The 24,582-nt window shown below is 35.0% G+C and overlaps 4 protein-coding genes and 1 long non-coding RNA gene across 9 annotated transcripts in view; 3 read left to right on the top strand and 2 right to left on the bottom strand.

Annotated features, from left to right (window-relative positions):
• Positions 1-51: 51 nt before the first annotated feature.
• Positions 52-3,506, bottom strand: LOC108735246 (very-long-chain 3-oxoacyl-CoA reductase). Its single transcript, XM_018467117.2, has 3 exons — positions 3,239-3,506; positions 1,649-1,771; positions 52-762 (listed from the first exon to the last, which is right to left on the bottom strand). Exons 1-3 carry the CDS (start codon positions 3,387-3,389, stop codon positions 98-100), a joined length of 939 nt encoding a protein of 312 aa, XP_018322619.1. The 5' UTR covers positions 3,390-3,506; the 3' UTR covers positions 52-97.
• The window catches only part of LOC108735250, a 74,591-nt gene continuing 51,786 nt past the window's right edge, over positions 1,778-24,582 (top strand). Inside the window, exon 1 of the long non-coding RNA XR_001937551.1 lies at positions 1,778-2,301. This is a non-coding gene — a long non-coding RNA (uncharacterized LOC108735250). The remainder of the gene's footprint in view (positions 2,302-24,582) is intronic.
• LOC108735245 (G protein alpha i subunit) lies at positions 4,952-13,907 on the top strand. Of its 2 annotated transcripts, XM_025977809.1 has the most exons (6): positions 4,952-5,341; positions 5,411-5,595; positions 5,660-5,761; positions 12,370-12,554; positions 12,615-12,709; positions 12,769-13,907. In XM_025977809.1, exons 1-6 carry the CDS (start codon positions 5,221-5,223, stop codon positions 13,149-13,151), a joined length of 1,071 nt encoding a protein of 356 aa, XP_025833594.1. In that variant the 5' UTR covers positions 4,952-5,220; the 3' UTR covers positions 13,152-13,907. The 2 variants fall into 2 exon arrangements, with proteins under 2 accessions (XP_025833594.1, XP_025833593.1); XM_025977808.1 differs by lacking the exons at positions 12,370-12,554; positions 12,615-12,709; positions 12,769-13,907 and adding exons at positions 6,007-6,101; positions 6,161-7,583 and having other exon boundaries at positions 5,221-5,341; positions 5,660-5,946.
• Positions 7,120-24,125, bottom strand: LOC108735243 (phospholipase DDHD2). Of its 4 annotated transcripts, none has more exons than XM_025977792.1 (13): positions 23,875-24,125; positions 17,914-18,166; positions 10,911-11,302; positions 10,438-10,847; positions 10,250-10,379; positions 9,858-10,192; positions 9,649-9,796; positions 9,348-9,592; positions 9,108-9,285; positions 8,898-9,053; positions 8,651-8,845; positions 8,247-8,583; positions 7,120-8,189 (listed from the first exon to the last, which is right to left on the bottom strand). In XM_025977792.1, the coding sequence occupies exons 1-13, from the start codon at positions 24,014-24,016 to the stop codon at positions 7,925-7,927; spliced, it is 3,186 nt and encodes a 1,061-aa protein (XP_025833577.1). In that variant the 5' UTR covers positions 24,017-24,125; the 3' UTR covers positions 7,120-7,924. The 4 variants fall into 4 exon arrangements, with proteins under 4 accessions (XP_025833577.1, XP_025833570.1, XP_018322613.1 ...); XM_025977785.1 differs by having other exon boundaries at positions 8,898-9,056; positions 23,875-24,124; XM_018467111.2 differs by lacking the exons at positions 7,120-8,189; positions 8,247-8,583; positions 8,651-8,845; ... (6 more) ...; positions 10,438-10,847; positions 10,911-11,302 and adding exons at positions 13,728-14,800; positions 14,858-15,194; positions 15,262-15,456; ... (5 more) ...; positions 16,861-16,990; positions 17,049-17,458 and having other exon boundaries at positions 17,522-18,166; positions 23,875-24,124.
• Positions 18,173-22,621, top strand: LOC108735248. The gene is made up of 5 exons (XM_018467119.1): positions 18,173-19,197; positions 20,854-21,055; positions 21,108-21,388; positions 21,737-21,910; positions 21,967-22,621. The coding sequence occupies exons 1-5, from the start codon at positions 19,158-19,160 to the stop codon at positions 22,119-22,121; spliced, it is 852 nt and encodes a 283-aa protein (XP_018322621.1). The 5' UTR covers positions 18,173-19,157; the 3' UTR covers positions 22,122-22,621.

Raw genomic sequence — 24,582 nt, 5'->3', positions numbered from 1 at the left:
TTTTACAACGAGGGTTTTTCTTTTTTTTTTTTAATAAAAAGCATAAACATAAATAACTAACAAATTGTTTATTAAAAATTATATCATTATTACAAGTTTAATAAATATTTCGGCGTTTCGCACGGTTTCGAATATTCTCCATAGTTCGTATAATGAACCACTTGGCAAGTTTTGGCGATAAGGCGTAGAGGGTATGAACAACCCCTACGAGGAGCGTGTGTGGGAAATAGCCGGTGGTGTTGTCTTGTACACCTACAGTTCTGAGAGCGCTCGTGACATATTTCTTCGGACTAGGAGCCATCCACGTAGACGATCGTATTTTTGACATTTTTGTTGCCACATAACCGGGTAAAGTACATTGAACAGTTATGCCATGTTTTGCATACTCGGCTCCTAGGTCGGCCGAAAATTTTTGAACGTATGCCTTAGTAGCGGCGTAGACGGTGAGTAAAGGACTTGGAATTTGAGCTGCAGTTGACGATATATTGATAACAACCCCTCGACCTCTTTCCACCATTCCCGGCATCACGATTTTGCACATGTTCGTTACCGATAAAATGTTGCAATTTATAATTTCTGGATACGTTTTATCCCTGTCCTTAAGCTCGAGGAAGTAGTCAGGATAGGGATAACTCATTCCAACATTATTCACTAAAGTTCCGATCTCCAAACCCACCAATTGCTTTTCTATAACATGGTAAATTTCTACTGGTTCTGTAAAATCCACTGCAATCACTTTCGTTTGAACAGTGTACTCTTTTTCTAAAAAGAAATGAAAACAAAATAATTTTTGCTCGATTTTCAAATGTTTAAAAAAGGCTAGTTTCAATAGTAATTCAAGTTTAAAGTCCCTTGTATCAGAAATAGGTAAAACCTGGTAAGTCGACATTGAAATAATTTTGTTTCTAAAAGTTTGATACGGGACTATTTTCCGTAAGGATCTAGCGGGGTCCTTTATATCTGCCGAATATTAGCTTTTAAATACACAGAAAACTATAAATGAAGTTATGTCTTTTTAAACTTTCGCGACCGTTGTGTTGTTAAGAAATAGTCCGGCCAAATTGTGAAAAATAGTAAAATAAACAACTTAATAAAAGTTTATAAAAATGCCTAGAAATGTTAAGATGAATTCAGTGTGTTAAATATTTCTTTCTAGGAGCAAAATTATTAAAATTTTAACTCCGTCAGAAACCACTGTTGTCAATGATTTTGATTATTGACCAGTATGAAGTTAGAAATTTCAACCGGACTGCCTTAGTTAAAAACAAGAATTATCGAGTATTAAACTGTGTCGATTATTATTAAAGCTACTTGTTTCGCTAATAACGCCGATATGAAACTTTCAAGTGTATATATCGCAGAAGGCAAAAATACCTATAACTACCAAAACATAATCGATGGGATACACTGTTTAGAACTCGAGAGCTTCTGTAAATGAAGTGAAACACTCATTGGTAATTTCGTTACATAATTCTAGTAGTGTAGTTCGTCATTATTATCAACCAGAAAGTTATAGCACCGAAGGATAACCTAAAGTTGATAAACTTTGAAGTACTTGAACAGATATAATCAGTTAATTCTCCCTAATCAGGAACATAGTTGCTGTAGGTACATAAGCAAGTTAGTCACTGAAAAGCGAATTCATTACCTATTTCTGAGGCAACTGCCTCTAATTTAGACTGCGTCCTGCTAATGAGGACAATGTTTAATCCTTTTTTGGCAAGATTTTCCGCATAAGCCTTCCCAAGTCCATCCGTAGCTCCTGTAACGACTAAAAGAAAACGTTATTACCATCACGTTCAACATTTAACTCGTCAAACTTTACGTCAATAAAGAAAACTTTGCGTTCATAGTAGGTAGTTCGATATTCCAACTGGTGCAATTCTCTGTTTGCAACAGTTTGAGATTTATTTGCATCTCAACTAGCAAAACAAGTGGTTTGACCCTACACTCAATTAGAACGTTAATAGAGATCAGCAATTTAGTATGTTCTGCAACAGCCAAAAGCATTAGCCAACTAAGTTAGCTAAATTGCTAAACCAGTAAAATGAATTTGAAAAGTTAGTAAACGTTCTCATACAAGGCTTATTCCTAAAATCGTTTGTCTAACTTAAACTTAATCGGTCAGTTAATTTTCGAATCAATGATGCTCGTAAAATTCAACTTATAATACACTTTCTGAACTGAATATTGTACTAAATGTTTTTTTTTTTTCTTTTTAGGCGAATTCGTGAGACAAATTAGTGTTAGTCGGTGGTGATTAGTGTTCGCGAAGATTGCGAGGAAATCCAGGAATAAAAGGTAGGATTGCACTTATTTCTGCATCTTTTTGCGCTTCTTCTAGCTTGAATGCTGTGAAATCTAAAATCGCTAACGTATGGTACCTACTTTCATTTTATGCTATTCTATTAGTTATAGAAAGTTTAGAGGAAATGTTTATTGAACAACAGTCGACCTATCTGGTTTAAACAAAATTTAGTTAATCAAAAGAAAATGTATGATTTAAAAAATTTAGGTACAAGAATATTAAGCGTAATATATGTCAATAACCGTACCGTAGCAGCCTATTGTTTAACGTTTTAATTAATTATAAATTCATTCGTGGTATTGTTTTAAAAAGACAATTGGAACACTTATGTTACGAGGTTACTTTACAAAATCGTCAAATGAAAAATTAAATAATAAATCCAACGAAGTATTAAGTAATCTAGAGTAGGTCATCGAAAAATGCTTGGACTGCTTTTTTCTAACTTCCTTACTTTATATTTTTGAATATACAAGCAATGTTTAAATAACGCCAGACTAGCACACGTTGTTAAAAAATAATGGTTTTAGATTTCAAAGAACTAAAAAACAATTGTTTTTATAAACAATGTTGCGATAAATATATTCTAAATATTTTAAATTTAACTACATCATCATAATGTCGTCAGTCCCAAGATTGTTTGGACAGGTACTTCCACTGTTTCCTATCCTGGGCTAATCTTCGCATTCCCCTAAAACTAGACAAACCAAATCCTCAACTATTTGCGAACAGTAATCTAATCTAGGTCTACCTCTACCTCTCCTAACTACATGATTTATTTACATTTATTTATATATATAGCCACAACAACTTTAATCGACGCGTTAATTAAAAGGGTTGTGGTTAATTGGAGAAACACAATTTTCTATTCGTACACAACTTGAAATAGTTCTTATTATATTAATTAATATAAAACAAGGTAAAAGTACGTACCTGCCCATTTTCCAACTTTAGCAAGATTGATATTTAAATTTAAATTGGGACCAATAAAATTATAATAAATGAAATTGATAAGCCATCGTGTAATTTGAAATCCCACGATGCTAATGCATACAATTCCGATTTTTTCCAGTATCGTTAGCATTTTAAATTTAAGGAAATTAAAAAAAAAAATAAAAACAGCCCACTTAACACATTCTTGAACGTGAACTTCGCTACTGATACGCGCTTCTATCAAGCTGATAAGAGATAACTTGATATTGAGACAGGACAAATGAATTGTGGTGGACGATTTAAATTTGCGCAAGCGCTTTTTAGTTCCCTAACCCCTTTCACCAGTGTCTTTCCTTGTCTTACGCTATGACAATATAGCGCATAAATGAAAATTGAGAAAGCCAAGGATATTATCAACTGCTCACCATCATAATTTCACATTACTTTCTACATAATATACAACATCTTCTAATAATTAATGATATCTATATGAAGGAAGAAGGCAATAAGTTGGCGTATTCTTATTAATTAATATTTTACTACCCCATTGTATTCCCGGATGTTAACTCAATACTTTGGTGAAAATTACAATCAAATCCATTGGTTAGTTTTCATACGAACGAGACGACAGATGTAAACTTTAAAAAAGGTTTAATTTATAAGGGCTATCGGGTAACCCACCCCGGATTTAGTCCATAAATTGCGCTTATGTGAGTAATTTCTGTTGGATTCACCGCGGAAAAAAATGTTTTTGGAAATTTGTTTTGGATTCACATCGACATAAACGGAATGACCTAAATGTAATTTCCACAAAATATTAAATAAACATTTGAGAGTATAGGTCTACTATACTATACTATATTAGAGTTTCTTAACAAATACAATCGTAAAGAACATTAGGTCAGTAATTTATTGAAGCTACCAGACAGTTAGTCCTCATCAGCACGCCAAAAGCAGTTTCACAGTTACAATTATGTAACATATTATAAAAACAGCTCTACTTCTCGGTGTATAAAGCTGTGAATTATAGTAGGTATATTATAAATATAGTGTGCCGGATGGGGTTAATTTAAATATTAACTTTGCGTTATGAACTGGGTAGATAGAGGTTGTACATCTGGGTGTGCAATTGATGGATTCCAGAACGTCAATAGTTTCGCTCTTCTTTGCTACTTTCACGCAATCCGCATATGTTTTAGAGGGGAAATTTCTCTTGGAATCATGACCTCCGGCAGTAGGTAACTGGGTTTGTTATTATTGCCAATCCGGACATTGGCCCGCTTTTTGAATTATTTATTTTTACCTTCCGTTTCATGCATAACAAGTTTCGTTTTTAGTCGAATACACTTTCGAATTTTCAAGAATAGAATTAATAAATTATTATAAAGAGAAATTTTTAAGTCATCAGTTTTTCATATCTAATGCAGTTACTCCAGCTTTGTACTTCCAACAAACAAACTTTAGTCTAAAAGAGTAAGGTATATGTTGACGTTATCCCTGTTAGATATGCCTTTAAATTTCAAATTCTCTTACCTAAGGGAGGTCTTCTTCCGAAAGGTACCTGAACAACATTTTAAGCTTAGCGCCCTCTCGTCCATCTTGAAAGCTCTCTAGTTATTGAATCGATTCAGAGATGCCGCGCAGAGTAATATTTTTATGTTTTTCTGTACTGACTAATAACATGATTATTTCATGATCGATCATTATTATCAAGTGGAGATATATACGCGACAGTGTATCCGTTAAAGCCACGTTTTTTTTTTTATTAGATAAATTTTAAGTTTAGATGCCCGAAGCTTTTCTGAATATTGTTGAGTTTATTCGTTACAGTACGTTGGTATATTTGTGTCGTTTTTGATGACAAAGCTGCACATATTTCGGGAGTGTATCGGCGTAATGAATGTTGTGTTTCGTTAGCGGGTGGAGTCGTTTGTTTGAATCTGAACAGCAACAAGTGTCAAATTATTAAAAAAATAGTTATTATGGGTTGTGCTGTAAGTACAACAGGTGATAAGGAAGCCACAGAAAGGTCGAAAAAGATTGATCGAGACCTTAGGGCCGATGGCGAAAGAGCCGCGAGCGAAGCGAAGCTGCTACTTCTAGGTACCTATACATGAAATATAACGAAAACGTTTACTGAAATATTATTCTGGAATATTAATCACTTCACAGGCGCCGGCGAATCGGGAAAAAGCACAATTGTAAAGCAAATGAAAATTATCCACGAAACTGGCTATTCCAAAGAAGAATGTGAACAATATCGCCCTGTCGTTTACAGTAATACTATTCAAAGTCTAATGACTATCATAAGTGCAATGGGTCAATTAAGAATCGATTTTGCCGATCCCAGCAGAGCTGTGAGTAAATAATTGATATTATAAGTCCTCATACCTATAATATCTACCATATAATTGTATACAGGATGTCGCCCGTCACTTCTTCACTTATGCTAGTGCAGCAGAAGAAGGTGAACTGACCCCAGAACTAGTTCTATTAATGAAAAAACTATGGGCAGACCCTGGGGTGCAGTTATGTTTCGCTAGATCCAGGGAATATCAATTAAATGACTCAGCAGGGTACTACTTAAATGCACTTGACCGTATTTCCCAACCAAACTATGTACCAACACAGCAGGATGTATTGAGAACCAGAGTTAAAACAACAGGAATTGTAGAGACACATTTCTCATTTAAAGGATTGCATTTTAAGTAAGTTAATGTTGTTATATGTAGTAAAGGTTTATACTACTCAGTACAAACAATTTATAGGATGTTTGATGTTGGAGGACAAAGATCTGAGAGAAAGAAGTGGATTCACTGTTTTGAAGGAGTTACAGCAATTATATTCTGTGTAGCTCTCTCTGGTATGTCAATTGTGTCTGATTCTGGTTTGAAGAAATTAATATTTCTTTATCAATATTAGGGTATGACCTGGTTCTTGCTGAAGATGAGGAAATGAATAGAATGATAGAGTCAATGAAACTATTCGATTCCATTTGTAATAGCAAATGGTTCGTTTCCACGTCGATTATACTGTTCCTAAATAAAAAAGATCTATTCGAACAAAAAATTACCAGAAGCCCACTGACTATATGCTTCCCAGAATATACGGGGCCGAACACATACGAGGATGCGTCAGCTTATATCCAAATGAAGTTTGAAGATTTGAACAAAAGAAAAGATCAAAAAGAGATCTACACCCATTTTACATGTGCCACTGATACGACAAATATCCAATTCGTTTTTGACGCAGTCACCGACGTTATCATAAAAAATAACTTAAAAGACTGCGGCCTTTTAATGTAATGTCAGTTTTCTCTCTCTCTCTCTCACACACACACGCTCTTCATAAAATAATTCGTTTATATGTTGCATAAGCTGTAGTAATACAAACAAACGGCTAATTTTTAAAACAAACTTGATACAAATCATGTTTACATGTCATATTTACAAACATTTGAATGTAATAACAATAACAGCTTTTTATACACTACGAATTTACACATCGCGTTATAGCCCATGACTTTTTCGTGATATATTTATTTTTATACAATGCTGAATCTCCTAGCCAAATATATTTAAAGTCATTCCAATATGTCACGGAACTTTTAATACGTTTTCATCGAAGGCAAAAACTTTTTCAACGATATTTTATTGATTACAATACGTCACTGCCAAAAATCTTCATGAAAAAAGGTCTCGATCATGTTCAGGGAGAGACAAATTTTAGGCCTTAAGTTTCGAATATACAACGTACAAAATGCACCCTGTTGACATTTTGCAGAATCTCTAGGCAATTCGTTAATTTCGTAAACGTTTTAGATCTTTACTGTAATGTATTTATTGCGAAGATAGGTAATAATTTTTTTCGTTAGAAAATTATTTTCTTTGTTTGGTAAATAAGCAATTTTTGTTTTCGTCGAATTATAATGTTTGAAAATTAGCAACGAGGTGATTTAATCGTGAAAAAGGACGGACCAATTTGTGTGGTTGCAAAGAAAAAAAGAAAAAAATAAATACTAGTAATCTCAAGAAGTATTTAATGGAAGTATTAACGTTGCATTTATTTTTGACGTAACTAGCAAGTCTGAAGTGAATTTTTTCACTCGAAATAAACTAATTAAAACGTAAACTTGTCTTAAAACGTACAGTATTTAAAATTTTCAAGTAAATAATAAGCAGCTATGTTATATTACTATTACTAAATGCATAATAATAATAATAATAATAATATGATTGATGTTAATCGTTACAATTTTTAGATGTTTTCTAAACATTAAATGTATGTATGCGTTTTTTCAAAACTTGGTAATCTATATGCAATGCCGAATAGCAAAAAAAAAAAAGTAGTTTTCCAAAAGACTGTCGTAATATTCTTCTCTGAAAATATGTCATGATGATCTAGCCTTACACGTAAAGTTGATTGGAAATTATTTTTTATAAGTGTATATACATGTTTCAGAGTACTTTAACTATATCTTTTCTAGTTATATATTTTTGTATACAATAAAGCATCTAATAAATGTGTAGTATTCAACTTCGTTTATCATTATCGTCTTAACAACGTATTCGCAATCATTTTTAAGAGTGGAGTATTGAATGACAAAAATCTACAAAATATTTTTTCTTTTTATTAATAAGACTAAATTGTATAAAAATATATATACAACATAGTTATATATAAATATTAATTTTTTTTAACGAATCCAGAAATCGGAGGCGGCCCAATATTAATATTTGACGCAATAGGTGCAGTTGGATCCATTCCTATTGGTGCAGACGGACTTGGGTTACTTCGATTGCCGTTTGTTACTGTTGCTGCTTTTTGTGTTTGTGGTTGAGGAGTTGTTCTTTCTATCGTCATGGTTTGTTGTGGTATCTGGCTGTCGGTAGAAATATTCATAGACCCATAGATTTCTTTCAGAATCAGCAACATTGTGTCTTCAGAATTCCTAAAAATACGTTTTTAGTTAAGCGCCTCACATTTGAACATTTGCGTTTAAATTTACCAGTAGCAGACGTGACTAGTGAGGGCAAAAATATAGTCGTTGAATATCTCGAAAGGCGCTTCTTGTAAAACATAGTCGATTCGTCTACCTTTATTCAAGATCCCTAAAGATAAGCCTGTGGAATTTTGATCTTCACTTTGTTCTTCGTAAGCCACTTGGTTACTTTTTTCCGTTATTTCTTCTTCTATCACTTTATCCACTTCTGCTTCTAGCGTATTTTCATCTTCGCGCTTACTAAAATACGAGAAATGCAACAAAGATCCGATAGTGCTTCTCATAGAGTCCAATATTTTTTGCTTTAAGTCTGTTCCAACTCTAACCATCGTTTCTTTTAACTCTACAAATTAGAACAGTCATTAATAATTTTTTACTAACACTTGTATCTACTTTTGATTTGATTTTACCTAAATGCATACGTTTTCTCCCTTTATGGTGGGGAATTAAGACCGGTTTCAGACTTGACAGTTGTGGATTTATCAACGATTCGACGCGGTATGCTACCGGGTCATAAGGGTGAAAAATGTTGAAAAATGCTGGACACGTAGGCAGTGCAAAATCTTCACCTAAAGTATCCAATCCTCGAACCGTAACAAACATCCCTACATACGCGCAATTTAGTAATAATAGTAGTAATATTATAATCTTTCTTACCTATAGGCGACCCAAGGGCAAAGAATGCCTTTGGTTGAAAAGAAAGACGAGGGTAAATTAATTGTGGTTGACCCGTACCAGCAGCCGACATCATATAACTTATTCGTCTATTAAATTTCCTTTGGGATACTTCAGGTTTCAGTACAGTAGTGACTTCTTCTGAAAATAACATAACGGAAATAGTAATAAGTACGAACAATTAATGAATACCTTTCGGGGAATTTGTTTCTTCTTCCGAATCAGGATACTGATGTGAAAGTAAGTCAAAAAGAATAAGCGATCCTAGACTATGACCACCCAATGACACCCCACCGTTGAAAGAAGGATTTCGTTGTTTAAACAAATCGTATAATCTATTAAGTTCATTTCCAACCGTCGAAATAATTGTCTGTAAAACAATAACATCAAAAGTAAACGTACAAATTCTAATTTGAAATAAAAACAGAATACCTGACAATAAATTGGACTTGAATAAAACAGTATGTCGAGAAGAGTATTGTTTGTAAATTTTCGCAAACGTGGAATACTATCTAACGTAATACTTTTTAATTTTTTGTCGATCCCTGTCTCGTCTGAATGGAGCTGACTATGCCATCTAATAGGCAGTAATTCTATTCTGCTAGCTAACCCCCTTTCACAAGAAGACCTATAGTGCGATCGTACTAACTGGAGGGCTATACATCTGAAGTCTTCAACTAAAAGGACACCGTCAACGAAAATAAATTTTGAGTAACGAAAACAAAACGCCTACCAACTTCTTCGACACTTCGAAATTTTAAATCGCATGCAGCCCCGACACCATGAACTAAAAACAGTAAATGGTCAATCTCTTCCGGCTCTCCTTCGTCTATATCGAATTCGTCTAAGCCACGCTTCACTATTTTCTGCTTCGACTGCGTCTGTAAAAGAATACTCGTCAATCGTAAACTTATTTTAGCAAGAATAACGACAATATTTTACTGCGATATTATTGGAAGCGTCGCTTGGCTGAGTTGGATCAAGGAATACAATCATATCAGGACCGTGCAGCACTAGTATATCACCGTTTGGAAGATTAACCTTCTTGTTCCAACTATTAGATTCGTAAGCAGTCTTGTATTCTTCTTCTAGCATTGTGGCTATATTCTCTTCATAAGGCACAAAATGGGTTTCAGTTGCACGTTTGAAAAACCAAGAGCATCTCCTTACTTCAGTCGGAGAACTTTCCCAGTAAACGGCGTACCGTTCTCTTCGAAGGATGTTCACGTCATATCTTCCACCATCAGTAGCAACCACCTTATCGGGTGAGATATCGTCTAAAAGAAACATAAATTAAATACACAGTCAATTAGTTTTTCTATTAATATAGTTACGTGATGTAAAAACTGCCTCTAATTTGAGGGAATCTGCCATAGAAAACGTGGTCCAAATGACATCATCTGCGACTTTACGTTTATAAAACCAATGGTGATAAACCTCTCGGTATCCTGGATTAAAACTAGTCTGAAAATATTAGACAATAAAAAGGATTAGCCAATAAAGTACTTTAAAACTTTCATACATTGTTATGTGAGATGTTGGCATGTTTTTGGCTCGGATTTGAAGGAAACGGAATGTTTTGTGTCTGTTGAAGTTCTTCGAAAGGCATTGCTGACATAACAGGACTAGTTAGCTGAAGAGAGCTTTCAAGTAACGGAGACTTTGAAGGAGTCAAAATGTTCGCTCTGTTTTGATTTATATTTTGGAAATCGTTGGACACATTTCCAGCATTAGAAAATTGCGGAACATTCAAAGGCGGTGTTTCACCAACCGGATATAATTCCTGATTCTTAGGCTCAGGAAGATGAGGTACAGGTAATCCAGGTGAAAATATCTCCGGCGGAGACGTTGACAGCTGATTACTTAAAAGACCTGGTATTTGGGCATAAGTCGGTCGTTTCAAACCTGTACGTCTATAAGCATTCTTCGAAGCTACAAAAGACATTATTTCTTAGTCAGATTATCATTTTACACCTAAACACTTTTACAAATTACCAGTTAGTCGATGACTGTTTGATGTTTCACCAGCAAATGGAGGATGTTCGGCGGTGGGTCCCGAAGGAAAAAGTGGAACTGGTTGGGCAGTAGGGTGATTGTTCTCTAATTGAGTGGGATTGTAAAAAGGAATAGATTGCGTATCACTTACAACAGTTGGTGTAATTGAGTCATGTGATAAAGCAGGAGAAGAAGTTGATTGCGTCAAAGTCGGGTTAGATGCTGGTGCAAGGCTTTGTGAAAAAGCATCTCCAGGTGTAAATAGAGATGTAGGTGTTGTACCAGAATGCAAAATAGGGCTGTTGGAGAATAAATGAGGAAGGGTAGTTGGCGGGACTTGTGATGTTTGCGAAACGAGTGGTTGTATTGGGGTTGACGGAACTGTGGATGATTTATANATATATAAATATTAATTTTTTTTAACGAATCCAGAAATCGGAGGCGGCCCAATATTAATATTTGACGCAATAGGTGCAGTTGGATCCATTCCTATTGGTGCAGACGGACTTGGGTTACTTCGATTGCCGTTTGTTACTGTTGCTGCTTTTTGTGTTTGTGGTTGAGGAGTTGTTCTTTCTATCGTCATGGTTTGTTGTGGTATCTGGCTGTCGGTAGAAATATTCATAGACCCATAGATTTCTTTCAGAATCAGCAACATTGTGTCTTCAGAATTCCTAAAAATACGTTTTTAGTTAAGCGCCTCACATTTGAACATTTGCGTTTAAATTTACCAGTAGCAGACGTGACTAGTGAGGGCAAAAATATAGTCGTTGAATATCTCGAAAGGCGCTTCTTGTAAAACATAGTCGATTCGTCTACCTTTATTCAAGATCCCTAAAGATAAGCCTGTGGAATTTTGATCTTCACTTTGTTCTTCGTAAGCCACTTGGTTACTTTTTTCCGTTATTTCTTCTTCTATCACTTTATCCACTTCTGCTTCTAGCGTATTTTCATCTTCGCGCTTACTAAAATACGAGAAATGCAACAAAGATCCGATAGTGCTTCTCATAGAGTCCAATATTTTTTGCTTTAAGTCTGTTCCAACTCTAACCATCGTTTCTTTTAACTCTACAAATTAGAACAGTCATTAATAATTTTTTACTAACACTTGTATCTACTTTTGATTTGATTTTACCTAAATGCATACGTTTTCTCCCTTTATGGTGGGGAATTAAGACCGGTTTCAGACTTGACAGTTGTGGATTTATCAACGATTCGACGCGGTATGCTACCGGGTCATAAGGGTGAAAAATGTTGAAAAATGCTGGACACGTAGGCAGTGCAAAATCTTCACCTAAAGTATCCAATCCTCGAACCGTAACAAACATCCCTACATACGCGCAATTTAGTAATAATAGTAGTAATATTATAATCTTTCTTACCTATAGGCGACCCAAGGGCAAAGAATGTGACCCCAGAACTAGTTCTATTAATGAAAAAACTATGGGCAGACCCTGGGGTGCAGTTATGTTTCGCTAGATCCAGGGAATATCAATTAAATGACTCAGCAGGGTACTACTTAAATGCACTTGACCGTATTTCCCAACCAAACTATGTACCAACACAGCAGGATGTATTGAGAACCAGAGTTAAAACAACAGGAATTGTAGAGACACATTTCTCATTTAAAGGATTGCATTTTAAGTAAGTTAATGTTGTTATATGTAGTAAAGGTTTATACTACTCAGTACAAACAATTTATAGGATGTTTGATGTTGGAGGACAAAGATCTGAGAGAAAGAAGTGGATTCACTGTTTTGAAGGAGTTACAGCAATTATATTCTGTGTAGCTCTCTCTGGTATGTCAATTGTGTCTGATTCTGGTTTGAAGAAATTAATATTTCTTTATCAATATTAGGGTATGACCTGGTTCTTGCTGAAGATGAGGAAATGAATAGAATGATAGAGTCAATGAAACTATTCGATTCCATTTGTAATAGCAAATGGTTCGTTTCCACGTCGATTATACTGTTCCTAAATAAAAAAGATCTATTCGAACAAAAAATTACCAGAAGCCCACTGACTATATGCTTCCCAGAATATACGGGGCCGAACACATACGAGGATGCGTCAGCTTATATCCAAATGAAGTTTGAAGATTTGAACAAAAGAAAAGATCAAAAAGAGATCTACACCCATTTTACATGTGCCACTGATACGACAAATATCCAATTCGTTTTTGACGCAGTCACCGACGTTATCATAAAAAATAACTTAAAAGACTGCGGCCTTTTAATGTAATGTCAGTTTTCTCTCTCTCTCTCTCACACACACACGCTCTTCATAAAATAATTCGTTTATATGTTGCATAAGCTGTAGTAATACAAACAAACGGCTAATTTTTAAAACAAACTTGATACAAATCATGTTTACATGTCATATTTACAAACATTTGAATGTAATAACAATAACAGCTTTTTATACACTACGAATTTACACATCGCGTTATAGCCCATGACTTTTTCGTGATATATTTATTTTTATACAATGCTGAATCTCCTAGCCAAATATATTTAAAGTCATTCCAATATGTCACGGAACTTTTAATACGTTTTCATCGAAGGCAAAAACTTTTTCAACGATATTTTATTGATTACAATACGTCACTGCCAAAAATCTTCATGAAAAAAGGTCTCGATCATGTTCAGGGAGAGACAAATTTTAGGCCTTAAGTTTCGAATATACAACGTACAAAATGCACCCTGTTGACATTTTGCAGAATCTCTAGGCAATTCGTTAATTTCGTAAACGTTTTAGATCTTTACTGTAATGTATTTATTGCGAAGATAGGTAATAATTTTTTTCGTTAGAAAATTATTTTCTTTGTTTGGTAAATAAGCAATTTTTGTTTTCGTCGAATTATAATGTTTGAAAATTAGCAACGAGGTGATTTAATCGTGAAAAAGGACGGACCAATTTGTGTGGTTGCAAAGAAAAAAAGAAAAAAATAAATACTAGTAATCTCAAGAAGTATTTAATGGAAGTATTAACGTTGCATTTATTTTTGACGTAACTAGCAAGTCTGAAGTGAATTTTTTCACTCGAAATAAACTAATTAAAACGTAAACTTGTCTTAAAACGTACAGTATTTAAAATTTTCAAGTAAATAATAAGCAGCTATGTTATATTACTATTACTAAATGCATAATAATAATAATAATAATAATAATATGATTGATGTTAATCGTTACAATTTTTAGATGTTTTCTAAACATTAAATGTATGTATGCGTTTTTTCAAAACTTGGTAATCTATATGCAATGCCGAATAGCAAAAAAAAAAAAGTAGTTTTCCAAAAGACTGTCGTAATATTCTTCTCTGAAAATATGTCATGATGATCTAGCCTTACACGTAAAGTTGATTGGAAATTATTTTTTATAAGTGTATATACATGTTTCAGAGTACTTTAACTATATCTTTTCTAGTTATATATTTTTGTATACAATAAAGCATCTAATAAATGTGTAGTATTCAACTTCGTTTATCATTATCGTCTTAACAACGTATTCGCAATCATTTTTAAGAGTGGAGTATTGAATGACAAAAATCTACAAAATATTTTTTCTTTTTATTAATAAGACTAAATTGTATAAAAATATATATACAACATAGTTATATATAAATATTAATTTTTTTTAACGAATCCAGAAATCGGAGGCGGCCCAATATTAATATTTGACGCAATAGGTGCAGTTGGATCCATTCCTATTGGTGCAGACGGACTTGGGTTACTTCGATTGCCGTTTGTTACTGTTGCTGCTTTTTGTGTTTGTGGTTGAGGAGTTGTTCTTTCTATCGTCATGGTTTGTTGTGGTATCTGGCTGTCGGTAGAAATATTCATAGACCCATAGATTTCTTTCAGAATCAGCAACATTGTGTCTTCAGAATTCCTAAAAATACGTTTTTAGTTAAGCGCCTCACATTTGAACATTTGCGTTTAAATTTACCAGTAGCAGACGTGACTAGTGAGGGCAAAAATATAGTCGTTGAATATCTCGAAAGGCGCTTCTTGTAAAACATAGTCGATTCGTCTACCTTTATTCAAGATCCCTAAAGATAAGCCTGTGGAATTTTGATCTTCACTTTGTTCTTCGTAAGCCACTTGGTTACTTTTTTCCGTTATTTCTTCTTCTATCACTTTATCCACTTCTGCTTCTAGCGTATTTTCATCTTCGCGCTTACTAAAATACGAGAAATGCAACAAAGATCCGATAGTGCTTCTCATAGAGTCCAATATTTTTTGCTTTAAGTCTGTTCCAACTCTAACCATCGTTTCTTTTAACTCTACAAATTAGAACAGTCATTAATAATTTTTTACTAACACTTGTATCTACTTTTGATTTGATTTTACCTAAATGCATACGTTTTCTCCCTTTATGGTGGGGAATTAAGACCGGTTTCAGACTTGACAGTTGTGGATTTATCAACGATTCGACGCGGTATGCTACCGGGTCATAAGGGTGAAAAATGTTGAAAAATGCTGGACACGTAGGCAGTGCAAAATCTTCACCTAAAGTATCCAATCCTCGAACCGTAACAAACATCCCTACATACGCGCAATTTAGTAATAATAGTAGTAATATTATAATCTTTCTTACCTATAGGCGACCCAAGGGCAAAGAATGCCTTTGGTTGAAAAGAAAGACGAGGGTAAATTAATTGTGGTTGACCCGTACCAGCAGCCGACATCATATAACTTATTCGTCTATTAAATTTCCTTTGGGATACTTCAGGTTTCAGTACAGTAGTGACTTCTTCTGAAAATAACATAACGGAAATAGTAATAAGTACGAACAATTAATGAATACCTTTCGGGGAATTTGTTTCTTCTTCCGAATCAGGATACTGATGTGAAAGTAAGTCAAAAAGAATAAGCGATCCTAGACTATGACCACCCAATGACACCCCACCGTTGAAAGAAGGATTTCGTTGTTTAAACAAATCGTATAATCTATTAAGTTCATTTCCAACCGTCGAAATAATTGTCTGTAAAACAATAACATCAAAAGTAAACGTACAAATTCTAATTTGAAATAAAAACAGAATACCTGACAATAAATTGGACTTGAATAAAACAGTATGTCGAGAAGAGTATTGTTTGTAAATTTTCGCAAACGTGGAATACTATCTAACGTAATACTTTTTAATTTTTTGTCGATCCCTGTCTCGTCTGAATGGAGCTGACTATGCCATCTAATAGGCAGTAATTCTATTCTGCTAGCTAACCCCCTTTCACAAGAAGACCTATAGTGCGATCGTACTAACTGGAGGGCTATACATCTGAAGTCTTCAACTAAAAGGACACCGTCAACGAAAATAAATTTTGAGTAACGAAAACAAAACGCCTACCAACTTCTTCGACACTTCGAAATTTTAAATCGCATGCAGCCCCGACACCATGAACTAAAAACAGTAAATGGTCAATCTCTTCCGGCTCTCCTTCGTCTATATCGAATTCGTCTAAGCCACGCTTCACTATTTTCTGCTTCGACTGCGTCTGTAAAAGAATACTCGTCAATCGTAAACTTATTTTAGCAAGAATAACGACAATATTTTACTGCGATATTATTGGAAGCGTCGCTTGGCTGAGTTGGATCAAGGAATACAATCATATCAGGACCGTGCAGCACTAGTATATCACCGTTTGGAAGATTAACCTTCTTGTTCCAACTATTAGATTCGTAAGCAGTCTTGTATTCTTCTTCTAGCATTGTGGCTATATTCTCTTCATAAGGCACAAAATGGGTTTCAGTTGCACGTTTGAAAAACCAAGAGCATCTCCTTACTTCAGTCGGAGAACTTTCCCAGTAAACGGCGTACCGTTCTCTTCGAAGGATGTTCACGTCATATCTTCCACCATCAGTAGCAACCACCTTATCGGGTGAGATATCGTCTAAAAGAAACATAAATTAAATACACAGTCAATTAGTTTTTCTATTAATATAGTTACGTGATGTAAAAACTGCCTCTAATTTGAGGGAATCTGCCATAGAAAACGTGGTCCAAATGACATCATCTGCGACTTTACGTTTATAAAACCAATGGTGATAAACCTCTCGGTATCCTGGATTAAAACTAGTCTGAAAATATTAGACAATAAAAAGGATTAGCCAATAAAGTACTTTAAAACTTTCATACATTGTTATGTGAGATGTTGGCATGTTTTTGGCTCGGATTTGAAGGAAACGGAATGTTTTGTGTCTGTTGAAGTTCTTCGAAAGGCATTGCTGACATAACAGGACTAGTTAGCTGAAGAGAGCTTTCAAGTAACGGAGACTTTGAAGGAGTCAAAATGTTCGCTCTGTTTTGATTTATATTTTGGAAATCGTTGGACACATTTCCAGCATTAGAAAATTGCGGAACATTCAAAGGCGGTGTTTCACCAACCGGATATAATTCCTGATTCTTAGGCTCAGGAAGATGAGGTACAGGTAATCCAGGTGAAAATATCTCCGGCGGAGACGTTGACAGCTGATTACTTAAAAGACCTGGTATTTGGGCATAAGTCGGTCGTTTCAAACCTGTACGTCTATAAGCATTCTTCGAAGCTACAAAAGACATTATTTCTTAGTCAGATTATCATTTTACACCTAAACACTTTTACAAATTACCAGTTAGTCGATGACTGTTTGATGTTTCACCAGCAAATGGAGGATGTTCGGCGGTGGGTCCCGAAGGAAAAAGTGGAACTGGTTGGGCAGTAGGGTGATTGTTCTCTAATTGAGTGGGATTGTAAAAAGGAATAGATTGCGTATCACTTACAACAGTTGGTGTAATTGAGTCATGTGATAAAGCAGGAGAAGAAGTTGATTGCGTCAAAGTCGGGTTAGATGCTGGTGCAAGGCTTTGTGAAAAAGCATCTCCAGGTGTAAATAGAGATGTAGGTGTTGTACCAGAATGCAAAATAGGGCTGTTGGAGAATAAATGAGGAAGGGTAGTTGGCGGGACTTGTGATGTTTGCGAAACGAGTGGTTGTATTGGGGTTGACGGAACTGTGGATGATTTATATGAAGCTGCTGTAATTGACGGCGGTGGTAAGGGTTGATTTGCTGGTGACTGAAATAAGTCAGACGAAACGGGACTTGTAAAAGATGGTGCAGAATTTGCAACAAGAAAGTTTGCCGAAGTGTCAGAACTGGAGAAAAACGAAGAAAATATGTTTTCTTTCGATTTATGAATTATGCCTTCTTTTTGTTGAGGAGATTGATGCAAACTGTGTTGACCTGCCTCTTGGTTACTTATCGTTGTAGGATGTACTAGAATAACAGAAAAACCATTACTTCGTTAGCGCATTGATTACAGTAGAATTTTCTCAACTTTTACAAACAAGACAAATATGACCCATTGTAAAAGAAACACTTTCACGGATAAATAGATTACAGAAGGTAAGAACGATGATCGGAAATGATATTTACATATTGATTAGATGCTCGTATACATCGGCGGTAATATACAGACCCAGTTTATGCAAAACTAACAAAAACTAACTAATATCCGCTCCAACCCATTGAAAACACGTCATTAAATAAGTACATGACTTTTCTTGTTTCACTTTTTCAATTAGTAGATTTTCATCTTTTGGCCAGTTGAAGACTTGTAATCGTTTTAAGATGATAACCGTATTGGGTCTGATATTACTGTTAAGCGGCGTTTTTGGCTTTTATAATGATAATACTGGAACAGATTGGGAACTTATTGAAACCAACGGGATTAGCAAAAGTAAAATGACCAAATCTGTAATAAGTAACGAGATTGTGCAACAACAATCCTTAGACATACCGCTAAAATCAGAAATTGTAGAGGATTTGGAAGAATTGTATCTTAATTCTCTTCTAACACAAGTAAGTAAATCATTCATATACTTACGAATCTATGTGTATGCTATTTTTGAATTAAAATTATCTCAATATGGCTGAATTTATTAAACGAAATAGATGGTTATTTTTGAAAACAATTAGCTACAGTAGTAGTTTTTGGGCAAATCCCAAGTAGATCATCCAATTAAAGACTCTCAGATATTTGCCATTGATTTTTGCCGATCTGGTTTCAATAAATTCTTTTTGGCAGCAGGATGACTATCTACTAAAATAAACATCATTTTAAAAGCAGGACAAGGTTTCGATTTTAATGTTAGTGGGTTGTTGTATTCCTTTGCATCATTGAGCCTTTTTCAGATTTCAGGATGCTCTCCTTGATTTTCAGGTTGCATCCGGAAATACGTCTCTCATTAATTCGGGCTTGCCTTTGATGAATGGTATAAAAAATGCCAACCTCATTTTTCCCACCGGTAAGAAAAACAATCCAAACATCTAGACGAGGATGCTTTCTTATGTTGCATAATTGCGTATGTTTATTTACATCAATCAAAAATAGGACAGTAGGACATAAATTCCACTTTATTTTATAACACCTCATACATCATTAATTCTCCTACTAAACATTTGCAAAGCATCGGTTTTAATTACTTACTTAATTCTTGAATTTAAAGAATAAGAATAACCCAAGTGGGTCAAGGATATTTATTCGCAATATCAGAGTGATATCATTATTATCGCAGCACAGATATTTACGTCACAATAGTCTTTAATCAAAATATACTTATTATGACGAAGAAAAGTGTTGATAGATAGCAAGACGAAAGTAAATAGGGAAGACTAAAAAAGAAAAAAATAATGTGGTACTAAATAGCAAGTGGAAAAATCGCATTCAGGATCCGGAAATTTTGTACCTACTTTAGTTAGTGTCACATATTGGCGTTGTAATAACGACTTGGCCAAAAAATAAATAAATTAAATCGAAACGACGCCAACTTTACAGTTTCGCTGCAGTTAAAACGTCAAACAAAATGTTTTCAAACTGAGATAATACATTTGCTAATTGCTAGTGTTTTGAGAATTTATTAATGTCGCGTTTTCATGAAAGTACCAAAATGAAAATATGATGATTACGATAAATCTTGAACAATTAATTCATCTTTTTACCTACTAATGAACTTTGAGTTGACTGAGATTTAGCAGTAAAATCATAAAATAAAAACTTTGTTGCTCTTAACAACGAGAGCGATTATTTTTATTAAATTAACAACTAGTTCGATTATTTAATACGACTAATAAGCGATCACCTTAAATTATTGCACAAAACATTTTGAGGAAAAGTAACCGCAAACTATCACAAGAAAGTCTTGACACCAATTTAAAATACCGTCTAACTATTAATAGAATTGCTTCTTAAATCTCTTCGTTAGAATAGACAAAAATAAGATCGCAGCGGACATTACTTTTCAGCACTTACAGCATCAGTACTATATCCTTTAGTGTCAACTTGACGTTGTATGTATATTCAGGTTTACCAATAAAACAGAATCTCGTTTAACACTTAAAAATAAAATCCGGAAGCACGAAAGTGTCACACATGTAAATATCGGTCACCATTCGGCTCGGCTCTGCGGTTAGCTCCGACCCTTTCAAAACACAAAAATAGACTTCGCACTTTTCATTTAATGATGGACAATTATTACGTAAAAGGCGGAATTGCAAAATGACCTTCTCAAAAACAAATTACACTTACGATTAACATAAAGCGCTACAAATTGTCATACTACGTTAATACCAATACCACATAGCTTTTGCAGCGCAAAATCAAATCAATAAACAAGAAAGATAGGAAGCAACCACAACAAAGTGCGAAGTCAGCGCACATTGGCGTACAAATAAGACGTTCAATTAATTTATTATTAACATTTTCCGGCCTTTGTTCTTCATAACATTTGCAGCGAAAAATCTAACAGCTTCGAGGCTTTCGGGGCTTCGAGGACCAAAGCTGTTTGGGCTTGGAGCTTTTATACTGAAAGCATCGCTCGGCTCTACTAACAACTTCTTTTTTTCACTCGTAAATATCCAATATACACTTTGTTCCTCGAAAACATCACTTTATTCAAATTTAGAGAGTGGATACTATAATGTTAACTCAGGAGGAGCGTATGAATCAGTATCGATCGAAGTAGGTCTTGCTTCCGAGCTTCAGACATTCCCCAATCAGCGTCCAAAAATCTATTTCGAAGTGACCAATAATCGAACACAGTCGATATTACTTTTGTTCAAATGCGAGGACACAAAGGGCATTCTATTCACCACATGGCCGCTCAAGTAAGTGGAAAGAAAAAAGCCATTTGAAAATGAAAACGATGATAATTTACAGAGCTTGGTTAGGAGCAGGAGAAAAAACTGTTGTGACAGTTACTTTATGGGCCAGAGGAAGTGTAGACATGGATTACCAAGACCAGGTTACTTTACATGCGATTTCAGTGAGTTCGAAATGGGAAAAATCGGTTATAGTTTACGTTAACAGTCAAAAGCTTTCGGAATATACACAGCCATCTATCACGTACGATTTGGTTAATGATTGCTATAAAGTCCTTGTAGGTTCTTGCCAAGATGCCACGTGGTCAGCGGAAATCGTAGTGCAGGACCCTGATTCTGGTAATTGCGATTCAGAAGGAGTCATTTTAATGTTGTTTCGTTACGACTGTGGTTATTTGTTTTTCTTTTTGTAAGGGTGCAAAGGTCAGAATTACATGCATTAAACAGTTTACACAGTATGCACAACAAATGAGAAATGACTAATAAGCTTTTTTAATCGTATTACAAAGACACAAAGTAATTTAATTGCGTAATCCATTACTCACTATTTACATACAAATATTTCAATTGCATGGAAATAAAAGAAACACAGCTGCTGATAAAAGAAAAACTGGAAAATAACTCTCTACACGAAACCAACAGAACATCCTTTTTCTCATATTTAATCGATAAAATGCTTTTGTTTAGGTTTACTTCGTGTTACTTCTGATCCCCAAGGAGTTTATTTTCCATTCAAATACGCAACGGGCACACAGAATTTAGTAAAAGGATATTATTCAGCATCATGTTGTCAAAGCAGGGTAAAAATAATGGCAACAGATTTAAAAATGAATATATCAACCAGAGAAATCAGCGCTTACGGTTTGTGTTTTTAAAAAATGGAAAAAGACAACGCATTTACATTTCATACATTTTAGAATTGAAGATCTGGGTGATAGCAGTTATAGTAATATCATCAATTGTTTTTCTTGCATTAATAATTGGTTTAGTAGTATGGATAGTAATTAAAAAACAAAAGGTGTCCGTGGATTTACCAGTGTACCGAGGGTCTCGTACAAATACTTCTCCATAAGTGTATTGATTAAGTAGATATAAGAAAAACCACTGCATAATTATTACAGATTTTCATATTTATTTATCTTACTGTAAGGCAGGGACGTAATTACAGGTGTCGGCCGAAGTTACAGACCGTTTTAGTGGCATCGGATCCACCAAGTACCTCCACTGTACCTCTCTACCACAAGAGAATAGTTGAGGTACTGTATCGAACTCTCTCGACCATATTTTTGGAGTACAGAGGTACAGTAGAGAGGCTCTATGGAGCCGATCTCACTAAAATCTGCAGCGAAAGCACACAGTGTAAACCAGCAATTACTATCCCTGTCCAAATAGGTGCGTAATTGTGCATTTGTACCATAGCGTTATAGTGAGATCGGTTCCACCAAAAGCCTCAACTGTACCTCTCTGCCGCAAGAGGCTACTTGAGATTCTGTATCGACCTCTTTTTCTTAACTATACTTTTGCGGGCATAGGTACAATGAAGACGCCTGCCAGAATATATCTAACTAAAACACTTACCAATTTAATTGCGTAACTTCCGGTCTACACTATGCCTTTTTTTACCACAACGTTATAGTGGGATCGGTTTCAGCAGAAGCTTTAACTGTATCTCTGCCGCAAGAGAATAATTGAGGTACTGTATCGAACTCTCTCGACCATGTTTTTGGAGTACAGACGTACAGTAGAAGGGCTCTATGGAGCCGATCTCACTAAAATCTGCGGCGAAAGCACACAGTGTAAACCAGCAATTACTATTCCTGTCCAAATAGGTGGGTAATTGTGCATTTGTACCATAGCGTTATAGTGAGATCGGTTCCACCAAAAGCCTCAACTGTACCTCTGCCGCAAGAGGCTACTTGAGATTCTGTATCGACCTCTTTTTCTTAACTATACTTTTGCGGGCAGAGGTACAATGAAGACGCTTGGCAGAATAGATCTAACTAAAACACTTCCCAATTTAATTGCGTAACTGCCGGTCTACACTACGCGTTTCACCGCAGCGTTATAGTGGGATCGGTTCCACCAAAAGCCTCAACTGCATCTCTGTGCCGCAAGAGAATAGTTGAGGTACTGTATCGAACTCTCTCTCTCTCGACTACACTTTTGGGGTACAGAGGTGCAATAAAGGCGCTCTATATCATATCACACTAAAGAGGTGTAACTATCGGTCTACTCTGTGCGTTTTCACCGCAACGTTTTACTGGCATCGGTTCCACTAAGCACCTCTACTGTACCTCTGTGCCGCAAGAGGATAGTTGAGGTACTGTATCGAACTCTCTCTTTCTCTCTAGAAGCTGCAGCGAAAAAGCTGTAGGTGCGTAATTACCGGTCTATTCCGTGCATTTTCGCAGCAGCACTTTAGAGGGATTTGTTCAACCATGAGTCTCCATTGTTCCTCTATGCCGCAGAAGTATAATCGAGATACTGTATCGACCTTTATCTCCCGTTTATACTTTTTGGAGTACGGTGATACAATTGGGGGTGCTTGTTATATGGAACCTAAAATCTACAATGGTGTGGTCAACCGTTTAGTGCTTGCAGAAAAAATAGCTACGTCCCTGCTGAAAGGTATCACACCAAATAATTTTGAATGTCCCTCGTATATACAGTCTGTATTGTACCTTTTTAACAACAGATGGAACCAGAATTCAGTTAATGTCAAAAATTAACAGATGTTTAGATTAAAAAAAGCTGTGTTTGTAATTACTACGTAAAGGTGTTATAAATTGAATTAAAAATGCTCATCAACGTTTATTCTTACATACCACTTTGATCACTTTTTTCGGGAATTTCCTGCGCTACTAATAATTTCGCATTTTGCGTAAAATCCTCAACAGTTGCACCAGTAACCGAGGCACTAAATAAAGGATTATTAATTTTTTTCGTCGTGTTACTATTTTTTGACATTTTTTGTACACGATAACTAATTTCACTGCCACATCCGACTCTACACCAAATTCCTTCTATTGAAACAAATTGAGTAGCCTTGACTAATCACACTTGTAGAATACGATAAGAATACAACTGAAGGTTGCTAAACACATTTAATTATCTAAACGACTTGTTTGTTCGACAGATGGCGACATTGTTAAATTTTTCAGAATTTTACTCAATTTTGAAAAAGTCAATGACACAAACGCGCAAACAGGATTTTAGCGCCCACAATTTCAAGAATTAGATATTGATTAAAACAAAAATACAAAATATAATTCTTTATCAATTTATTGAGAACTAATCGGTTTAGTGGAATTACGTTTAATTAATAATAAAAATATAGGCAAATTACACAAATATTTTTCTAAATTGTTGTACCCATCCGAGCATGGACGATTAGTTTTAATATCATTGTTTATCAAGAGGGATATTTGTACGATTATTAAATTATTATAATGATTGCATGAAGTGCGGAAAATTTTGATGTTTTTATGAGGAAAATTACCTGCAATTTTGTTGTTTTTCTAAAAATAAATCGG

Source organism: Agrilus planipennis, unplaced genomic scaffold, assembly GCF_000699045.2.
Source record: "Agrilus planipennis isolate EAB-ADULT unplaced genomic scaffold, Apla_2.0 scaffold15, whole genome shotgun sequence".
NCBI lineage: Eukaryota > Metazoa > Arthropoda > Insecta > Coleoptera > Buprestidae > Agrilus > Agrilus planipennis.
The sequence above is the reverse complement of the archived record's forward strand: the minus strand, read 5'-3'. Positions and strand labels throughout refer to the sequence as shown.